General features: G+C 43.3%; 1 protein-coding gene across 1 annotated transcript; it reads left to right on the top strand.

The window, feature by feature from the left end:
- Window positions 1-687: 687 nt before the first annotated feature.
- pax8 (paired box 8) lies at window positions 688-13644 on the top strand (the record flags this gene model as incomplete). Its single annotated transcript, XM_079814009.1, has 10 exons — window positions 688-824; window positions 1817-2014; window positions 2094-2170; window positions 4444-4569; window positions 6653-6807; window positions 6883-6988; window positions 7225-7452; window positions 7508-7642; window positions 12109-12195; window positions 13574-13644. The coding sequence occupies 10 exons, from the start codon at window positions 688-690 to the stop codon at window positions 13642-13644; spliced, it is 1320 nt and encodes a 439-aa protein (XP_079670135.1).
- Window positions 13645-20673: the final 7029 nt, after the last annotated feature.

Here is a 20673-nt window from a genome sequence, read left to right on the forward strand (position 1 = left end):
GTTGTTATAGTTATAGTTATAGTTATAGTTGTTATATTTATAGTTATAGTTGTTATTTTTATAGTTATAGTTGTTATAGTTATAGTTGTAGTTATAGTTATAGTTATAGTTGTTATAGTTATAGTTAGAGTTATAGTTATAGTAGTTATAGTTATAGTTATATTTATAGTTAGAGTTAGAGTTAGAGTTATAGTTATAGTTATAGTTGTTATATTTATAGTTATAGTTATAGTTATAGTAGTTATAGTTATAGTTATATTTATAGTTAGAGTTAGAGTTATAGTTATAGTTAGAGTTATAGTTGTTATATTTATAGTTATAGTTATAGTTGTTATAGTTATAGTTATAGTTATAGTTATAGTTATAGTTATAGTTATAGTTATAGTTATAGTTAGAGTTATAGTTGTTATATTTATAGTTATAGTTATAGTTGTTATAGTTGTTATAGTTATATTAGTTATAGTTATAGTTATAGTTATAGTTATAGTTATAGTTATATTAGTTATAGTTATAGTTATAGTTATAGTTATAGTTATAGTTATAGTTATAGTTAGTAAAGCTAGTAAATCAGAGTTATGGTTTATTGATCTCCAGAAGAGATGTAACTCAGAGCTGGGTCGGTGGGATGTTTATGTGGATCATGTCCTCTCCCCCCCAGGTCATGGGGGTCTTAATCAACTAGGTGGCATGTTTGTGAACGGCCGGCCGCTCCCGGAGGTCATCCGGCAGAGGATCGTGGACATGGCCCATCAGGGAGTGAGACCCTGCGACATCTCACGCCAGCTGCGGGTCAGCCACGGCTGCGTCAGCAAGATCCTGGGCAGGTGAAGAGCCCCGGCACACACACACACACACACTCACACACACTTATACACACAAAAACACACGCACACACAAATTAACGTGTGCCATTTACATTTAGTCATTTAGCAGACGCTTTTATCCAAAGCGACTTACAAATGAGGGAAATAGAAGCAGCTAGAGCAGTCTAAGGGCAACAATATCAACAATATGCAAGTGCTGTAACAATTCTCAGTTAATCTAGCACAGAACAGAATTTTTTTTTTTTTTTTTTTTTTTTTAATAAATAAATTAGACAGACAGACAATGAATAGAATGATAAGTGCTATTCTCGATCGGTCAGGTGTTGCTGAAAGAGATGTGTCTTTAGACGTTTTTTGAAAATGGCTACAGACTCGGCCGCACGAACTGAGATCGGCAGGTCATTCCACCAGGTGGGAATCCCAAAAGCTAATTGTGGTTGTGTGTGTGTGTGAGAGTTTTTTTGTCTGTTTTGCACTCTTGATGTTTTAGAGATCTTCACTGTTGAGTCCTTTTTTTCTGCATCCTGGCTGATTTGCAGATTGTACGCACAAAAAAACTCTGTATTTTCATATTTTTGCCAATTTCTCATTCATTTCCTAGGGGGGTCATTTTTGACCCGAAGGTCCTGAGTGTGACAATTTTTTTTACGACCACTTAGACTTTTCAAATCCTGTCCCCGATTTGTGTGTGTGTTCATATACCAAGTACCAATAAAGTCACCAAGTTCCGGACCATTCCGATGAAGCTACAATTTTTAACATTTAAAAAATAAATAAATAAATTGGGTCAGAAATGACCGAAGAGCCCCAGAGGGTTAATGAGAGATTATGTTCATTGGTCAAACTGCAGTTGGTTTGTTCTAAATAAACGTGCCATATCGAGTACTCCTGACCCCATATACAACACAGATACACACACTGAGTAGATCTAGCAGAAGCAGGGCATGAGACACAGGTCCATGAGGTCAGTGTTGATGGTCATCTCTCCTCAGGTACTATGAGACGGGCAGCATCAAACCCGGAGTCATCGGAGGCTCCAAGCCCAAAGTGGCGACTCCTAAAGTGGTGGAGAAGATCGCGGAGTACAAGCGGCAGAACCCCACCATGTTCGCCTGGGAGATCCGGGACCGGCTGCTGGCCGAGGGAGTGTGTGACGGAGACACTGTGCCCAGCGTCAGCTCCATCAACAGGTACTGACCTCTGACCCCATGGACACACACTCAGCGCATCACAGAATGAGAATAAGGCCTTGGGTTTCTTCTCTCGCAGGATTATTCGCACAAAGGTCCAGCAGCCCTTCAACCTTCCTCTGGACAGTAAAGGCCTCAGCCCTGGACACAGCCTGAGTAAGAACATCCACTCATGACTCCCAGTGTGTCCCAGTGTGTCTCAGTGTGTCCCAGGGTGTCCCAGTGTGTCCCAGTGTGTCCCAGTGTGTCTCAGTGTGTCTCAGTGTGTCCCAGTGTGTCTCAGTGTGTCCCAGTGTGTCTCAGTGTGTCCCAGTGTGTCCCAGTGTGTCCCAGTGTGTCTCAGTGTGTCTCAGTGTGTCTCAGTGTGTCTCAGTGTGTCCCAGTGTGTCTCAGTGTGTCTCAGTGTGTCTCAGTGTGTCCCAGTGTGTCTCAGTGTGTCTCAGTGTGTCTCAGTGTGTCCCAGTGTGTCTCAGTGTGTCTCAGTGTGTCTCAGTGTGTCCCAGTGTGTCTCAGTGTGTCTCAGTGTGTCCCAGGGTGTCCCAGTGTGTCCCAGTGTGTCCCAGTGTGTCTCAGTGTGTCTCAGTGTGTCCCAGTGTGTCTCAGTGTGTCCCAGTGTGTCCCAGTGTGTCCCAGTGTGTCTCAGTGTGTCTCAGTGTGTCTCAGTGTGTCCCAGTGTGTCTCAGTGTGTCTCAGTGTGTCTCAGTGTGTCCCAGTGTGTCTCAGTGTGTCTCAGTGTGTCTCAGTGTGTCCCAGTGTGTCCCAGTGTGTCTCAGTGTGTCTCAGTGTGTCTCAGTGCGTCCCAGTGTGTCTCAGTGTGTCCCAGTGTGTCTCAGTGTGTCTCAGTGTGTCTCAGTGTGTCTCAGTGCGTCCCAGTGTGTCCCAGTGTGTCCCAGTGTGTCTCAGTGTGTCTCAGTGTGTCTCAGTGTGTCCCAGTGTGTCCCAGTGTGTCCCAGTGTGTCTCAGTGTGTCTCAGTGTGTCTCAGTGTGTCCCAGTGTGTCCCAGTGTGTCTCAGTGTGTCTCAGTGTGTCTCAGTGCGTCCCAGTGCGTCCCAGTGTGTCCCAGTGTGTCTCAGTGTGTCTCAGTGTGTCTCAGTGTGTCCCAGTGTGTCCCAGTGTGTCTCAGTGTGTCCCAGTGTGTCCCAGTGTGTCTCAGTGTGTCTCAGTGTGTCTCAGTGCGTCCCAGTGTGTCCCAGTGTGTCCCAGTGTGTCTCAGTGTGTCTCAGTGTGTCCCAGTGCGTCCCAGTGCGTCCCAGTGTGTCCCAGTGTGTCTCAGTGTGTCTCAGTGTGTCCCAGTGTGTCTCAGTGTGTCTCAGTGTGTCTCAGTGTGTCTCAGTGTGTCCCAGTGTGTCTCAGTGTGTCTCAGTGTGTCTCAGTGTGTCTCAGTGTGTCTCAGTGTGTCCCAGTGTGTCTCAGTGTGTCTCAGTGTGTCCCAGTGTGTCTCAGTGTGTCCCAGTGTGTCTCAGTGTGTCCCAGTGTGTCTCAGTGCGTCCCAGTGCGTCTCAGTGTGTCCCAGTGTGTCCCAGTGTGTCCCAGTGTGTCTCAGTGTGTCCCAGTGCGTCCCAGTGCGTCCCAGTGTGTCCCAGTGTGTCTCAGTGTGTCTCAGTGTGTCTCAGTGTGTCTCAGTGTGTCTCAGTGTGTCCCAGTGTGTCTCAGTGTGTCCCAGTGTGTCTCAGTGTGTCTCAGTGTGTCTCAGTGTGTCTCAGTGTGTCCCAGTGTGTCTCAGTGTGTCTCAGTGTGTCTCAGTGTGTCCCAGTGTGTCTCAGTGTGTCTCAGTGTGTCCCAGTGTGTCTCAGTGTGTCCCAGTGTGTCTCAGTGTGTCCCAGTGTGTCTCAGTGCGTCCCAGTGTGTCTCAGTGTGTCCCAGTGTGTCCCAGTGTGTCCCAGTGTGTCTCAGTGTGTCTCAGTGTGTCCCAGTGCGTCCCAGTGCGTCCCAGTGTGTCCCAGTGTGTCCCAGTGTGTCTCAGTGTGTCTCAGTGTGTCCCAGTGTGTCTCAGTGTGTCCCAGTGCGTCCCAGTGTGTCCCAGTGTGTCTCAGTGTGTCTCAGTGTGTCTCAGTGCGTCCCAGTGTGTCCCAGTGTGTCCCAGTGTGTCCCAGTGTGTCTCAGTGTGTCTCAGTGCGTCCCAGTGTGTCTCAGTGTGTCTCAGTGCGTCCCAGTGTGTCCCAGTGTGTCCCAGTGTGTCCCAGTGTGTCTCAGTGTGTCTCAGTGCGTCCCAGTGTGTCCCAGTGTGTCTCAGTGTGTCCCAGTGCGTCCCAGTGTGTCCCAGTGTGTCCCAGTGTGTCCCAGTGTGTCCCAGTGTGTCTCAGTGTGTCTCAGTGCGTCCCAGTGTGTCTCAGTGTGTCCCAGTGCGTCCCAGTGCGTCCCAGTGTGTCCCAGTGTGTCCCAGTTGGTCAGTGTAAGGAAGTAATAATGCTGCGTCTGACTGTGCCCAGTTCCCAGTTCAGCCGTGACGCCCCCAGAATCTCCTCAGTCGGACTCTCTGGGATCCACATACTCCATCAGCGGCCTACTGGGAATCCCACAGACCAGCGGCGAGGGCAAGAGGAGCCACGACGACAGTGAGTCTTCAGAGAGAGAGTGTGTGTGTGTGTGTGTGTGTGTGACGGCCGGAGATATCTAACATCCCCACAACTAGTGCTCATTTTGTCACCTATTTTTAATTTAGTCTTAGTCTTGTGCCAAATGTCCTTGTTAGTTTTAGTCGACTTAAAGTCTCGTCATTTTAGTCAAAGGAAAACTCAATATATTGTGTGGAAATATAAGTTACATAAAATATATATAACCTGCATAATGTGCACAACAGCACAGCTGGAGGATTTACAGCACAGATGCCCATAATCAGCCTCAGCTTATGAGACGATGAGCACAAATATACATTCAGTATCAATTCATATGTGTATAGCCTACTGTACATAAGGAAACATACGTTTGCCTTTTTAAACTTTTTTGTGGGTTAAATTATATTTGCTTGCCTTCATTACTATTCACTATTATTAACATTTTAAAATTTCACAAATAAGTCAGCAGTTCTGATCTGCAATACTTTGAGCAACTACACATGTATATTTATTAAAGAGCCACACAGGCTCCAGTTATGGCTTTACAAATGAACATTGTATTTTTCCAGCCACAAAATGACTATAATTTGCATTGGAATTCTCTATTTTAACCTTAATTACTACACTAATTGTAATATAAATAATACAAATATTAGAAGAAAAATGTTTTAAGTGGTCATTAATTATTGCACAAATAGTATTTAGTAGCAAAAGATCTCCTCAAAATATTCAATAAATATGATTGAACTAAAATATAGGCTATTTATTTAAATAAATAGTTAAGGTGTATGGTCACATTTGATCACTAATAAGTATAAGTGTGAGTAATTAGTAAGGAATACCTGAGGGCTAAATACAAGTAAAATATTAACATTAATGTTAACAATGTTGATCTCCTCCACTCTCTATAATATACTGATATTGTAAATATGGTTGTAATAATCAATGCACACTGTGCTGAGCTGTTTCCCAGAACCTTTTAGTCTTGTCATTTTTCGTCCACAATAATGCCTGTTCATTTAGTCTCAGTCTGTGTTTTTGGACATTGGTGCAGTTTCTTCTTCGTCTCGTCTTCGTCATGGAAAAAGGGTCGTTGATGAACATATTTAGTCTCGTCTCGTCTGACGAAATTAACCCTAACCCACAACCCAGTTTTAAAACCGTATGTCCTGCAGTTTCAGACGCTGACAGAATGACCCGATCTGAACTAGTTTACACCAGGGAGAGTTAGATCATTAGACTTTAACCCTCTGGGGCTCTTCGCTCATTTCTGACCCACATTTTTTAAATTAAAAAAGTTAAAAAATCGTAGCTTCATCGGAATGGTCTGAAACTTGGTGACTTTATTGGTACTTGGTATATGAACACCCAAAAAAATTGGGGACAGGATTTGAAAAGTCTAAGTGGTCGTAAAAAAAATAGTCGCACTCAGGACCACTCAGAAATGACCCCCATAGGAAATGAATGGGAAATATGCAAAAATATGAAAGTTTTTTTGGGCATACAATCTACAAATCAGCCAGCATGCAGAAAAAAAGTACTCAACAGTGAAGATCTCTAAAACATCAAGAGTGCAAAACAGACAAAAAAACTCACACAAACACTCACACACACACACACACACACACACACACACAATTAGCTTTTGGGATGGCACGTGTTAATTTGTGTGTGCGTGTGTTTTCGTGTGTATAAGTGTGTGTGTGAGTTCTTTGTGTCTGTTTTGCTCTCTTGATGTTTTAGAGATTCACCCCTTCACTGTTGAGTCCTTTTTTCTGCATCCTGGCTGATTTGTAGATGCACAAAAAAACTAATTTCCCATTCATTTCCTATGGGGGTCATTTTTGACCCGAAGCTCCTGAGTTTGACCCATAAATGAAGAACCCCAGAGGGTTAAATAAATATCCAGCTAGGCCTGGATTAATAAATAGCTGGATTCAAATGGATTCAAAACAGTGGGAAGTGGAGTCACTGGTGGAAGCCGTGGTGAATCGACACATTCTTCAGGACACGTGTGTGTGAGTGTGTGTGTGTGTGTGTGTGTGTGTGAGCATGATCAGTAATGAAGAATGCCGTCTGTCAGGTGATCAGGAGAGCTGTCGGCACAGTGTGGATTCCCAGGGCAGCGGCGGCGGAGCTCGGAAACACCTGAGGACCGAACACTTTCCGGCCCAGCTGGACTTCGAGCGGCATCACTACAGCTCAGACTCCTTCAGCCCGAGCGGGAAAACTGAGCAGGTACGGCCACACCGGAGCAGAACGGCCATGTTGAGCACACGGACACTCATCCCTCTCTCTCTCTCTCTCCTGCAGTCGCTCTATCCTCTCTCGCTCATCAACGGCAGCCTGGACGACGGGAAGAGCGGCTCGGCCATCAGCCGGAATCTGGCAGCACATCAGGGATACACAGTGGTCGCAGGTAATAACCATAATCCACAGTCGTTCTCCGCTTCAGAACGATATTTACAAGAGTTACTGTATTACACACTTCATTTAGCAAACGGCTCAGTCCTGCATATTAACTGTATTCATATTTTATGGTTGTGTTTGTATATCGTTTAGCATATGTGCTTATAGTGTGTGTGATTAATGTCATCCATCTCATTGCACATCGATTAACATTCCACCTGTCTGTCAACCGTTGCTCCGCCCCAGAAGCTCTACAGCCCCTCCCACTCTGTCTGAAACAGGAAATGTCCCCCGAGGTGAACAGCTCAAGCCCCTCCCCCAACATCATCCCTAACTCCGCTTTCCTGGAGCTGGCGTCCATCTCGGCTCCGTCCTCAGTGTCCATCGCTAACAGTTGCAGCAACGCCACTCATTTATCTCATGGCTTCAGCTCATTTTCCCATCATGCCCCAGTGCACGGGCAGTTCATGGCAGGTACGGCTTCATGCCTCGCTCACCCCCCCGGCCGCCGCTGTTCTGCTTCTCCCAGATAAAGCAATGAGTGTGTGTCCTTTGGCTGTTTCAGGGAGAGATGTGACGAGCTCCATGCTGCCCGGCTACCCCCCCCACATCCCGAACGCTCAGACCGGCTTCTCGTCCTCCACCATCACCGGGATGGTCGCAGGTGAGGAGTCCACTCGCCTTTACTTACACACAATATGATCATTTCGTCAGACGAGACCAGACTAAATATGTTCATCAATGACCTTTTTCCCATGACGAAGACGAAACTGCACCAATGTCCAAAAGCTAAGACTAAATGAACAGGCATTATTGTTGACGAAAAAAGACAAGACTAAAATGTTTTGCATAAAATAAAAACTAAGATAAAATCTGTCTTCATCTTCGTCTACAATCGTCTCTACGGTTTCATCATGAGATGAATATTCAGCTGTTGTAATATTCAGCAAGAGTTGATTTCTCCTGGTCCAGAGCCTCAACTCTTCTAGATCTTCATCAGTGAGACACAACAGCTCCACTACAGCCGTTAGCAGCAGCTTCTGCACAGTGGCCATTGATTATTACTACCATATTTACAGTATCAGTATATTATAGAGAGTGGAGGAGATCAACATTGTTAACATGTTAATGTTTTACTTGTATTTAGCCCTCAGGTATTCCTTACTAATTACTCACACTTATACTTATTAGTGGTCAAATGTGACCATACACCTTAACTATTTATTTAAATAAATAGCCTATATTTTAGTTCAATAATATTTATTGAATATTTTGAGGAGATCTTTTGGTACTAAATACTATTTGTGCAATAATTATAGTCCATTAATGACCACTTAAAACATTTTTCTTCTAATATTTGTATTATTTATATTACAATTAGTGTAGTAATTAAGGTTAAAATAGAGAATTCCAATGCAAATTAGAGTCATTTTGTGGCTGGAAAAATACAATGTTCATTTGTAAAGCCATAACTGGAGCCTGTGTGGCTCTTTAATAAATATACATGTGTAGTTGCTCAAAGTATTGCAGATCAGAACTGCTGACTTATTTGTGAAATTTTAATAGTAATGAAGGCAAGCACATATAATTTAACCCACAAAAAAGTTTTAAAAAGGCAAACGTATGTTTCCTTATGTACAGTAGGCTATACACATATGAATTGATACTGAATGTATATTTGTGCCCATCGTCTCATAAGCTGAGGCTGATTATGGGCATCTGTGCTGTAAATCCTCCAGCTGTGCTGTTGTGCACATTATGCAGGTTATATATATTTTATGTAACTTATATTTCCAGACAATATATTGAGTTTTCCTTTGACTAAAATGACGAGACTTTTAATCGACTAAAACTTGACTAACAAAAAAAGAAATAACAGGAAAATAATGCAACAAGCTTTGATTGGGCTGTGCAGTGATGTCATCAGCTCAGATCAGTTCTCATATAGTGTCAATGCGGGCGGATCAAAGCTGGAGTTTCATATTTACTGTCCCCAACTCATGCCTTCAGTGGTGCTTGTTAAGGCAAGTGTCTCTTTCTGAACAATATTTGAGTTCAAATGAATGAAATAAGCGCTGGTTGGGTTTTGTGTGGATGCTGAGGCGGGAATGTCTCTTCTGGACGGATGCGTCTCCAAATCATCAGCAATCCACAATATATATGTGACCGGGGACCACAAAACCAGCCATTAGGGTCCATACATCATCTTCAGCTGAATAATAATCTCTTCATTGATGTGTGGTTTGATATCATTTGTAAATCTGGAATCTAAGGGTGCACAAAAATCTAAATATTGAGGAAAATCTCCTTTAAAGTTGTCCAAATGAAGTCCTTAGCAATGCATATTACTACTAATAATACATTTATGATATATTTACAAAATATCTTCATGGAACATTAATATCCTCATGATTTTTGGAATAAAAGAAAACTGTATAATTTTGACCCGTACGATGTGTTGTTGTCTATCGGCTCAGAGATACCCGTGAGACGCACGACTGCTGTTGAGCTCAGGGTCACAGATATGATAATGTTGATAATATAGTTCTAATATTAAATATTAAATTCAACGTTCACAGGGAATTGAACACAAAATACGTCTGAAGTAAATCTGACCTGCCAAAAACACAGAGCTCGAGTAACCGCTGAGGACAACTCCCTAGCAACTTTACTTTATTTATAAAGGGACAATGTGCAATTTTTAACATAAATGTTTCCATTCCATGCATTGTACACTCCAAAAAATAATTTGTTGAATTTACTTAAAAAAGCTGCACAACTACATTTACATTTATGCATTTGGCAGACGCTTTAATCCAAAGCGACTTACATTGCATTCAAGGTACACATTTTACATTTAGTCAATTCTTGCTTTCCCTGGGAATCTAACCCATGACCTTGGCGTTGCTAGCGCCACGCTGTATTGTTTGAGCTATAGGAAAGCTCAACTATATTGAGTCATTTTTACAAATAACAATTTAGTTATATGAACAAAAGAAAGTCAAGTAAACCTGACAAAATGTCTTTAAGTAAATACAAACCATTTGAATTTGTCACTGTTACATAATATTTATATGTGCGGTTTACTTAATAATGTTACGTTAAATTTATAAAAGTTTATTATGTTAGGTGAACACATTTATTGATTTAATTTACCTTATTAAATGAACTACTTGCTCTACAAGTGTAAGTGGAAAACTATTAAATATAACAAAAAGCATATTTTTAGGAACAAAATTCAAAAATAACTTAAATGAGAACAGGAAGTCCATCTAATAAATGAGTGTATGAGTGGCACAGCCTAAACACAAAATTACAGAAACTCCTCTAAATGTCCAACATAACACTAACATAAACTAACATCTTTCCCTTTACTAAAAAAGATAAAATAACACTTTAATCCCTAAATGTACTCTCCTAATGCAGTCCTTTACAAAGCATGCTGGGAACTACAGATCCACTGCCCAGTTTGTTTCACTCATCAATGTTAAGTTGACCGAACAAACACTTATTAAGTAAAGCTGACAATACTCATTTTTAGTAGAAACAACTCAGTAAATCGAAGTAAATTTAGTTACATGAGCTTTTTAAGTAATGTGAACAAGGATGATTTGAGTGCAAATAACAACTGTGAAAGTTCATTTTTTTTGAGTGTACCGGATTCAGCTAAAAGCTCATTTTCCCCGCAGTCGCCTGGCAGATTGACATAAACAACTAACATACACAATACATACACTGAAAAAAATTATTAGTTGAATTTACTAAAAAAAATTATCTCAATTTAAACAAAAACACATGCAATTCCCATAAAACCAATTCATTTTTTTTTTATTAAAATCAAAAAACTAATAAGCACAAATTAATTATGCTCAATTTAATCGGGCCATAATATTTTTTTTTTCAGTGTATATACAAAAAAACACACACATACTATCAGAACAATTCAACAGCAACCATGTCAATGGTTGTCTACAGAGTTGATAAAAAAAATAAAAAAAGATATTTTAAAAAGACCAATAGATTGACACCCTTGTATAAAGCAGTGAGTCGCAGCTTTCACAGCAGAAGAAGCCGAACAGTTGTGCTGTTGCTAGGGTGTGTGTTAATATATTCAGAGCGTTGCTCCCGTTCATTGGCAGGGTCCGCTTGATCCACACACACACACAGGTTTTACACCGCAGGGTCCGCTTGATCCACACACACACACAGGTTTTACGCCGCATGCCCGTCCTGACGCAGCACTGAGTGTCACAACTTACCCCGACCCTAACTGTGATCTGCTCCAGCTTGAGTCCTGATCTAGCGTCAGCTTTAAACTCCGCCGTGAATCCGGCTCTGATGACAAATGGCCTGTGATGTTCCTCATTTGGATAAAAACATCTGCTGAATGAAAACATGTAAATGCTTAGCAACAGGCAAGCACATTTTCTCCAGGTTAGGATCTAGTTTTGTGATTAAACTGAATGCGAGGAGCACAGGCTGAGAACGCCGGGAGGGCGGTTTACAGATTAACCGGAGGACGGGTGGGTTAATCAGTGGCCCGTTCCTCTGGAGGGAAGGAGCCGGAGTTCCGCCCTGATGCCCGGCCGGCCACACAGGGGCCCGCACAGGGATCAGGATTATCACACAGAGCCAAACCATGAATGAGTGCACAATCTATATGGAAAGCATATACAGAGAGAGAGTATATCCATTAAGGAACAAACGGCAGGAGGAGTGCGAGCTCTGCGGAGACGGAGATGCACTCTCTTCTTCAGATGAAGTCTGCCAAGCGCGAAATGAGAGGGTCTGATTTATTATTTTTCTGGTGGGCTCGCCGAGAGGAAGCGTTCATACACAATTACTCACTGAAGGGGGGGATTCAATCCGGCTCCCATAATTACCAATTAGATATTGGAATGTTAAAAAAAAGAATGGCAGAGGGAGGCATGAAAGGCTGAAGGAGGAAGTGAGGGATGGAGAGTCTGACTGTATGCCCCAGTGAGCAGCCGTCCACCTGCCCGCCGATTAATGGTTTACAAGCGCCTCTAACCGCCGGGTGAATGATAGACAGCATGAGTGCGCTCAAACGGAGGTTGGCATGGCTGTTGTTGTGTTGTGTTGTGTAATGGGATGTGTGTTCGTCTGCAGGACCGGAGTACACCGGCCAGACCTACAGCCACACGCCCTACACCTCCTACAGCGACGCCTGGAGATTCACCAACTCCACCATTCTAGGTGAGCATGAACCTCCATCTCATGAACCTCAACATCCACAGGGTTTCGGAGTTGGTGGTGCAGTGGGTTAAACCATGGAACTGATACGCAGAAGGTTGCTGGTTCGATCCCAGCGGTCACCACCAGTGTGTCCTTGAGCAAGGCACTTTACTCCATGTTGCTCCAGGGGGATTGTGCCTGTAATAAAGCCACTGTAAGTCGCTTTGGATAAAAGCGTCTGCCAAATGCATAAATGTAAATGTAAAATGTTTCACCAAACGGGCCGTGCCCTTCAACTGTTGCTTCAGGTTTCGGTCACATGTCCTCTGAACTCGCTTTGTGCCTTCGGGCTGTTGAGCTTTTCTGTGGAAATAAATAAGTCGGCCATTAGCCCTCGAGCTAGAATGATAAAGCCAGAGGTGGACAGTAACTAAGTACATTTACTTGAGTACTGTACTTAAGTACACTTTTTGAGTATCTGGACTTTACTGAAGTATTATTTTTTTAGGGAAACTTTTACTTTAACTTCACTACATTTGAAAGACAAATACTTTTTACTCCACTACATTTCTATCAAGGTCCTCGAAGTCGAAAGTCGTTTCTGTAGCAGCTTTGCAAGTCAGTGGATGATTTTCAGTTTTTTTTTTCAGACAGCCTATAAGTAATCACTTTTGTAGGGTCATAATTTCCCAAAAATTTTTGATGAATGTCTCATAAAATGTTAAAAAAAATTAAATTTCTGGGAGAAAGAGAAGTTATAGACATATGGATGATGAACGAGCTCAGTTCAGTCTGGTTTTTGTGCTTCTGAGATGCCAGAGCACGAGTACTGAATAGAGCTTTCTTTTGTTTTTATCGCACTTAAATTGACCAAAACACACAAAATGTCAAAATATTAATTTTGGAAAGTATTCACGTAAATAAAGTTGATTATGTCTTAAGTAAACAGTAAACAGTTGGGGGGATTTAGGATGTGTATCAGTGTGTAGGATTTGTGCATTCTGCCTTACAGTGACAGCAGCTTTGTAACTCTTACACAAGTATTTAAATTAGTTCAAGGTGGTCGTATGCTGTTGGATGGAGCATCACTGACTGGCTTAAACCACCGTGAGGGCTATAGCGTGCATTCATACAACAATGCAACAATAATAAAATAATGCATTGACATAAAAAAGGAAATTTACTTTTGATGCTTAAGTACTTTTATAAACAAGTACTTCTATACTTTTACTTAAGTAAAAATATTTTTTTACAACTTTCACTTGTAACGGAGTAATATTTGACCAGTGGTATTTTGACTTTTACTTGAGTAATGGAGTTGTGTAGTTTGTCCACCTCTGATAAAGCTGAGGTTAACCAGCACATTTCTTCACTCGCACCCGATGGTTTCTCTCTGCAGGTTCGCCGTATTACTACAGCTCCGCCACGCGAGCCCCACCTTCCGGCTCCACCGCCTACGACCATCTCTAGTGCTGGAGAACGGGACGGACGCCGCTTTCTCTTCTTACAGTGGAGAATCCAGTCAAAGACAAGAGCAATGTGAAGAAAACATATTGATGGACGACACCTTTTATTGCCTGTAAAACTATTTATGTCCTTTGTTCACGGCCACACGTTTACATCTTCATCCGCCTTCGTGTATTTTTATTTCTCTGTAGCCAAAGACATTTCATTCTGTTTTCATTTGTTCATGGCCGGAAACACACCGTTCGCCAATACGGACAACTATAACCACACACATTCAATTATTATGAACACTTCTGAAGAACGTTTGACGAAGTTTGGGTTGGCGCTGAAGGAACTGATATCATATTCATATACAGCAGATATTCATATGGATGATCAAACACATCTTCATGTTTCGGGGCAATATGTAAATAATGTAGAGAAGGGAAACCCCTATTAAAATAAAATTCATTTTCTATATTCTACACATGATTATTGGGGCCGGACTGTGTGTGTGTGTGTATGGGGGGGGGGGGGTGTTCATTAGTTTTTAAACGTTTATATTCTCACTTCTATTTTTCCATCTTATCATGCTTATATTTCTGTGATTAAACGAGTTTTGAGTTTCAGAGATTACGTTTTATTGTACTGTTAATTATATTATTAAAATGTAAATTAATAATTTCTACAGAATTATTTTGAATTAAATAAAGCATGACAAAGTCCACTCCCGTGTTTCCCTCATTTGTGTGTCTTGTGCAATAATAATAGCCTAATATATTCGTATTGCCAGAATTAATAGCACACGTATGATTATTCGGGCTATTATGGGCTGCTAGGCCAGGGTCGTTGCTGATGATTGTGGTGTTTCTACTGTTTTCCTGAAAACCTTCATTTATTATGTTGCGTATTTTCCGCCAGTCAGCGGTTTAACGGAACACACGAAAGGGACAAAAGCAATGATCCTGAAAACATGCGCATCTGTTTAATTTCCTTTTTTATTTTCTGCATCACGTACTTTTATTTGCAATTATTTCTCGCCTCTTTGTGGCCTCATTATAATGGCTCTTTAACGAGGCCACGGTTCGACGGTGCCGCGGCCCACCTGGATCCGCCGCGCGCGCGCGTGATGAACGACCGGAGACCGCGAGCACGAGCGCCCGGGGCTTCGGTGCGCGAGAAGAATCCTCACACGATAAAACACCGTCCGTCCGATGAGTGTGGACATGTCGTGTGTATGTACGGGAATGTTAATCATTTCATTTTTAATATAATTTAGAAACGAGCTGGTTGTGAAATCACACATGAGCATCGCCTTAATAAAGCGACAGCAGTCTCACACTTATGGATATTATAATCATCATCATCATCATCCAGAGTTTCCCTGCAAAGCGGCTGGAACACACACACACACACACACTCATGTTGGGTTTTCATGTTTTATGGGGACTTTCCATAGGCGTAATGGTTTTTATACTGTACATACCGTATATTCTATCCCCCTACACTGCCCCTAAACCTACCCATCACAGGAGACATTCTGCAATTTTACATTTTCAAAAAACATCACTTAGTCTGATTTATAAGATGTTTTCCTCATGGGGACCTAAAAATGTCCCCACAAGGATGAGGATTTCGGATATTGCTATCTTTGTGGGGACATTTTGTCCCCATAACGTGATGATTACCAGTCCACACACACACACACACACACACACACACACACACACACACACACACAGAGAAGCGGTGCGTCGATAGTGTTTTTCTACCATTTCCTAATAGTCAAGTCACGTTTATTTATATATAGCCTAGTGCTATTTTTACAATATAGAAATGAAGACGAATCGCTGAAAAATAAATGTTTCGGGGGGTTAGTTTACACACACACACACACACACACACACACGCTTTAACAATTTCCACACACGCCAGGATGACGAAACTTTGTGTTTTACTAGTAGCCATATCAACAATATTTTTGAGAAAATATTGCGCCAAAATTAAAATAATCTTTGGAAGATATCACTGGACATTTATTTAACCAACATTTTTCTTATTTAAGTTTATATTTCATCTCTGTTTTTGTGCTTAGGCTATTTAAAATAAGACAAATAACAGATATCAGATTAAAATATCAGATTTAAGAGTTGAGATGTTCTTATTATATTCTATACTTTTATTAATTCTTTTGAGAAACCATGAGAAAATGGTGAATAATGACAGAGTCAATGTTAAGATATTATTCATTATTATTATTATGTTTTTAATTGTTAATGTTTTTAACTGCGTATTTTCAGGTGTGTTTGTTGTCAAACTCAAAATGTTTTATATTTTTAATGATTAAAAAATGCCCTTATTTTATTTCAAAAGTTAATAATTGTATTTTATTGACAAAATATTTTGTTTTGTCTTGGATATTCGTTTATATTTGATTATATCAGTTCATATTTTATGCTGTCGTATGCTCATGTTATGGAGCATTTCACTTCCATTCTTTCGGGGTAAATCAAGAAAAAAGTAAACACTGTATGAATGAAACAAAACCTCATAATTGTACTAGACATGTGCGAAATTAATGTGGGAAAAAATAAATACTCTGAACCGCGAGTGGATTTAACAAACGGGGACCGTCAGAGAGCGTTCATGCGCCCGCTCTCCCCTAAATAACTCCCGCTTTACCGCATGCAGACTTTACACCTGTTCTCCATCACCTGATGTTCTCCATCACCTGATGTTCTCCATCACCTGATGTTCTCCATTACCTGATGTTCTCCATCACCTGATGTTCTCCATCACCTGATGTTCTCCATAACTGATGTTCTCCATTACTGATGTTCTCCATAACTGATGTTCTTCAGTAACGACATGTTTAAGAATAGTTTACGGCGAACCCGACTGATAGATTTCGCTCTGCGTGCAAACGCCCGTTCTGGTGAACCGGAATCCCCACATGAAAAAAAATACTATAGTATATTATAGTAAAATTACTCTACTAAATACTATAGTGTTTTTGAACCGTACTATAGTAAATATACTACAGTAAATTAACAAAGTGTAGTAAATACTATAATATACTACAATTTACTGTAGTATCTTTACTATAGTATGGTTCTAAAACACTATAGTATTTACTAGAGTAATTTTACTATAATATACTATAGTATTTTTTCATGTGGGATACATTTGGACACGTTTTACACATATACACAAAAACATTTAACATTTTCAAATCTCAGGTTTATCAAATGAGCTGATGTTTGATAGCCTGGAGTGTGTTGATGTGCACGTCAAAACATTTAAACTTCTGGTCAAGCACACAGAAACTAATAGTGTGTGTGTGTGTGTGTGTGTGTGTGTGTGTGTGTGTGTGTGTGTGTGTGTCCTCCAGTCATCAACCTCACAGAATGTCTGCCAGCGATGCCAACTGGGCCGCTGTGTAATGACCACAACTATCAAACCTCGATGCTGCTGAAACCCAAAGAGAGTGAGAAAACAAGAATGTGTGGCCATAAAGGCAATGATAATACTTCCTCCCTGTCTCCTTTCACAGCCTCTGTGTGTGTGTGTGTGTGTGTGTGTGTGTGTGTGTGTGTGTGTGTGTGTGTGTGTGTGTGTGTGCCTCGTTCGCCCCCCCGTCCCCTCGACTGTGGCCCTATTAGCGCGGCGCTCGGCTGCCGCTCCGCCAGTAATGAGTCCAGAAGCACAATACGGGCACCGGGCCGGAACCGCAGAGAGAGGACAAAGCATCTGAGAATGGGGCTGGCGCAGAGGGCAGAGAGACGGGCAGGAGTGTGTGGGCATGTGTTACTATCATCACAGGAGCCAGACAGAGCCCTCTGTGTGTGTGTGTGTGTGTGTGTGTGTGTGTGTGTGTGTGTGTGTGTGTGTGTGTGTGTGTGTGTGTGTGTGTGTGTGTGTGTGTGTGTGTGTGTGTGTGTGTGTGTGTGTGTGTGTGTGTGTGTGTTACAGAGAGAGAGCTTTACACTCCGAGGTCTTCCACCCATCGACAGCGACAAACTCAAAGTCCCTCCAGAACCATCGTCTGCCAAAACTGATGAAGAGACGTGTCATTGGACATCATGAGGCTGTTCTTCCTCAATTTGCTGCTTATTTGTGGGTGAAGAGGGTCATCGTCGCGGCGACAGAAGCACTTAACCCAGATCACCAGCCTCACCACTTCAGCTGCGAAACTCTGTCAATTTATGTCATCAAATCTGCACACATTATAATGACAATTAATTAGTGATTATTTCTGGTGATCTCCAACAGTGTGTGTGGTTTCTGTGGAGCGAACAGCATTCAGAGCCTAACCTATGCCAGCAGATTCATTTACACATGTGGGTTTATCTGAAGCTGAACACAGATTTAACTCAGCCAAACACTCAATCCACCAGCAGACACAGCCTGATCCTTCACAGGTGAGCCTGATCGTCCACAGGTGAGCCTGATCCTCCACAGGTGAGCCTGATCCTCCACAGGTGAGCCTGATCCTCCACAGGTGAGCCTGATCGTCCACAGGTGAGCCTGATCGTCCACAGGTGAGCCTGATCCTCCACAGGTGAGCCTGATCGTCCACAGGTGAGCCTGATCCTCCACAGGTGAGCCTGATCCTCCACAGGTGAACCTGGTCCTCCACAGGTGAGCCCACAGGTGAGCCTGATCCTCCACAGGTGAGCCTGATCCTCCACAGGTGAGCCCGATCCTTCACAGGTGAGCCTGGTCCTCCACAGGTGAGCCTGGTCCTCCACAGGTGAGCCTGGTCCTTCACAGGTGAGCCTGATCCTCCACAGGTGAGCCTGGTCCTCCACAGGTGAGCCTGGTCCTTCACAGGTGAGCCCACAGGTCAGCCTGATCCTCCACAGGTGAGCCTGATCCTTCACAGGTGAGCCTGATCCTCCACAGGTGAGCCTGGTCCTTCACAGGTGAGCCTGATCCTTCACAGGTGAGCCTGATCCTCCACAGGTGAGCCTGGTCCTTCACAGGTGAGCCTGATCCTCCACAGGTGAGCCTGATCCTCCACAGGTGAGCCTGGTCCTTCACAGGTGAGCCCACAGGTCAGCCTGATCCTCCACAGGTGAGCCTGATCCTTCACAGGTGAGCCTGATCCTTCACAGGTGAGCCTGGTCCTTCACAGGTGAGCCTGATCCTCCACAGGTGAGCCTGGTCCTTCACAGGTGAGCCTGATCCTCCACAGGTGAGCCTGATCCTCCACAGGTGAGCCTGGTCCTCCACAGGTGAGCCTGATCCTCCACAGGTGAGCCTGATCCTCCACAGGTGAGCCTGATCCTCCACATGTGAGCCTGATCCTCCACAGGTGAGCCTGATCCTCCACAGGTGAGCTTGGTCCTCCACAGGTGAGCCTGATCCTCCACAGGTGAGCCTGATCCTCCACAGGTGAGCCTGGTCCTCCACAGGTGAGCTTGGTCCTCCACAGGTGAGCCTGGTCCTCCACAGGTGAGCCTGATCCTCCACAGGTGAGCCTGATCCTCCACAGGTGAGCCTGATCCTTCACAGGTGAGCCTGGTCCTCCAGCAGACACAGCCTGATCCTCCACAGGTGAGCCTGGTCCTTCACAGGTGAGCCTGATCCTTCACAGGTGAGCCTGGTCCTCCACAGGTGAGCCTGATCCTCCACAGGTGAGCCTGATCCTCCACAGGTGAGCCTGATCCTCCACAGGTGAGCCTGATCCTCCACAGGTGAGCCTGATCCTCCACAGGTGAGCCTGATCCTCCACAGGTGAGCCTGATCCTCCACAGGTGAGCCCGATCCTCCACAGGTGAGCCCGATCCTCCACAGGTGAGCCTGATCCTCCACAGGTGAGCCTGATCCTCCACAGGTGAGCCTGATCCTCCACAGGTGAGCCTGGTCCTCCACAGGTGAGCTTGGTCCTCCACAGGTGAGCCTGGTCCTCCACAGGTGAGCCTGATCCTCCACAGGTGAGCCTGATCCTCCACAGGTGAGCCTGATCCTTCACAGGTGAGCCTGGTCCTCCAGCAGACACAGCCTGATCCTCCACAGGTGAGCCTGGTCCTTCACAGGTGAGCCTGATCCTTCACAGGTGAGCCTGGTCCTCCACAGGTGAGCCTGATCCTCCACAGGTGAGCCTGATCCTCCACAGGTGAGCCTGATCCTCCACATGTGAGCCTGATCCTCCACAGGTGAGCCTGGTCCTTCACAGGTGAGCCTGATCCTCCACAGGTGAGCCTGATCCTCCACAGGTGAGCCTGATCCTCCACAGGTGAGCCTGGTCCTCCACAGGTGAGCCTGATCCTCCACAGGTGAGCCTGATCCTCCACAGGTGAGCCTGATCCTCCACAGGTGAGCCTGATCCTCCACAGGTGACCCTGGTCCTTCAGGCGATATTGGGTTAAAGTCCTGACATAAATAACTTTTCCTTTTACATTTTCAAGAAAAGAAAATTTTCATTGTTCATTTGAAAAAATGATCACGAGTTTTAAATGCATCATTATTCATGATGTCCATAAATCTATATATATTAATAAAAATATTGATTCATGTTTAACAAATATAAGTGATGATTAAAAAAACGGACTCTGTGTATATATAAAGGTGTAATAAATCGCACACACGCGCGCACACTCAACCCTGTACCGACTAGGCTATTAAAAGAGATGCTACCAGAGGTCAAAGATCCTCTTCTTAATATAATTAATTCATCTTTGTCATTAGGATATGTAAACTATACGCAACTTGATCCTACAGAATTAGTCAATTACAGGCCAATCTCAAATCTACCCTTTCTGTCAGAAACACTAGAAAAGGCAGTGTCTTCACAATTATGCTCCTTTTTAGAAAGAAATGGTATCTGTGAGGATTTCCAGTCAGGATTTAGACCGTATCATAGCACTGAGACTGCTCTCATCAGAGTTACACATGATTAACTCTTATCATCTGATCGTGGCTGTATCTCTCTATTAGTGTTACTCGATCTTAGCGCTGCATTTGATACTATCGACCACAACATTCTTTTGAATAGACTCGAAAAGTATGTAGGTATTAGTGGAATTGCTTTATCATGGTTTAAATCAT

This window comes from Gobio gobio (genome assembly GCF_949357685.1).
Source record: "Gobio gobio genome assembly, chromosome: 4".
In the NCBI taxonomy this organism is placed as follows: domain Eukaryota; kingdom Metazoa; phylum Chordata; class Actinopteri; order Cypriniformes; family Gobionidae; genus Gobio; species Gobio gobio.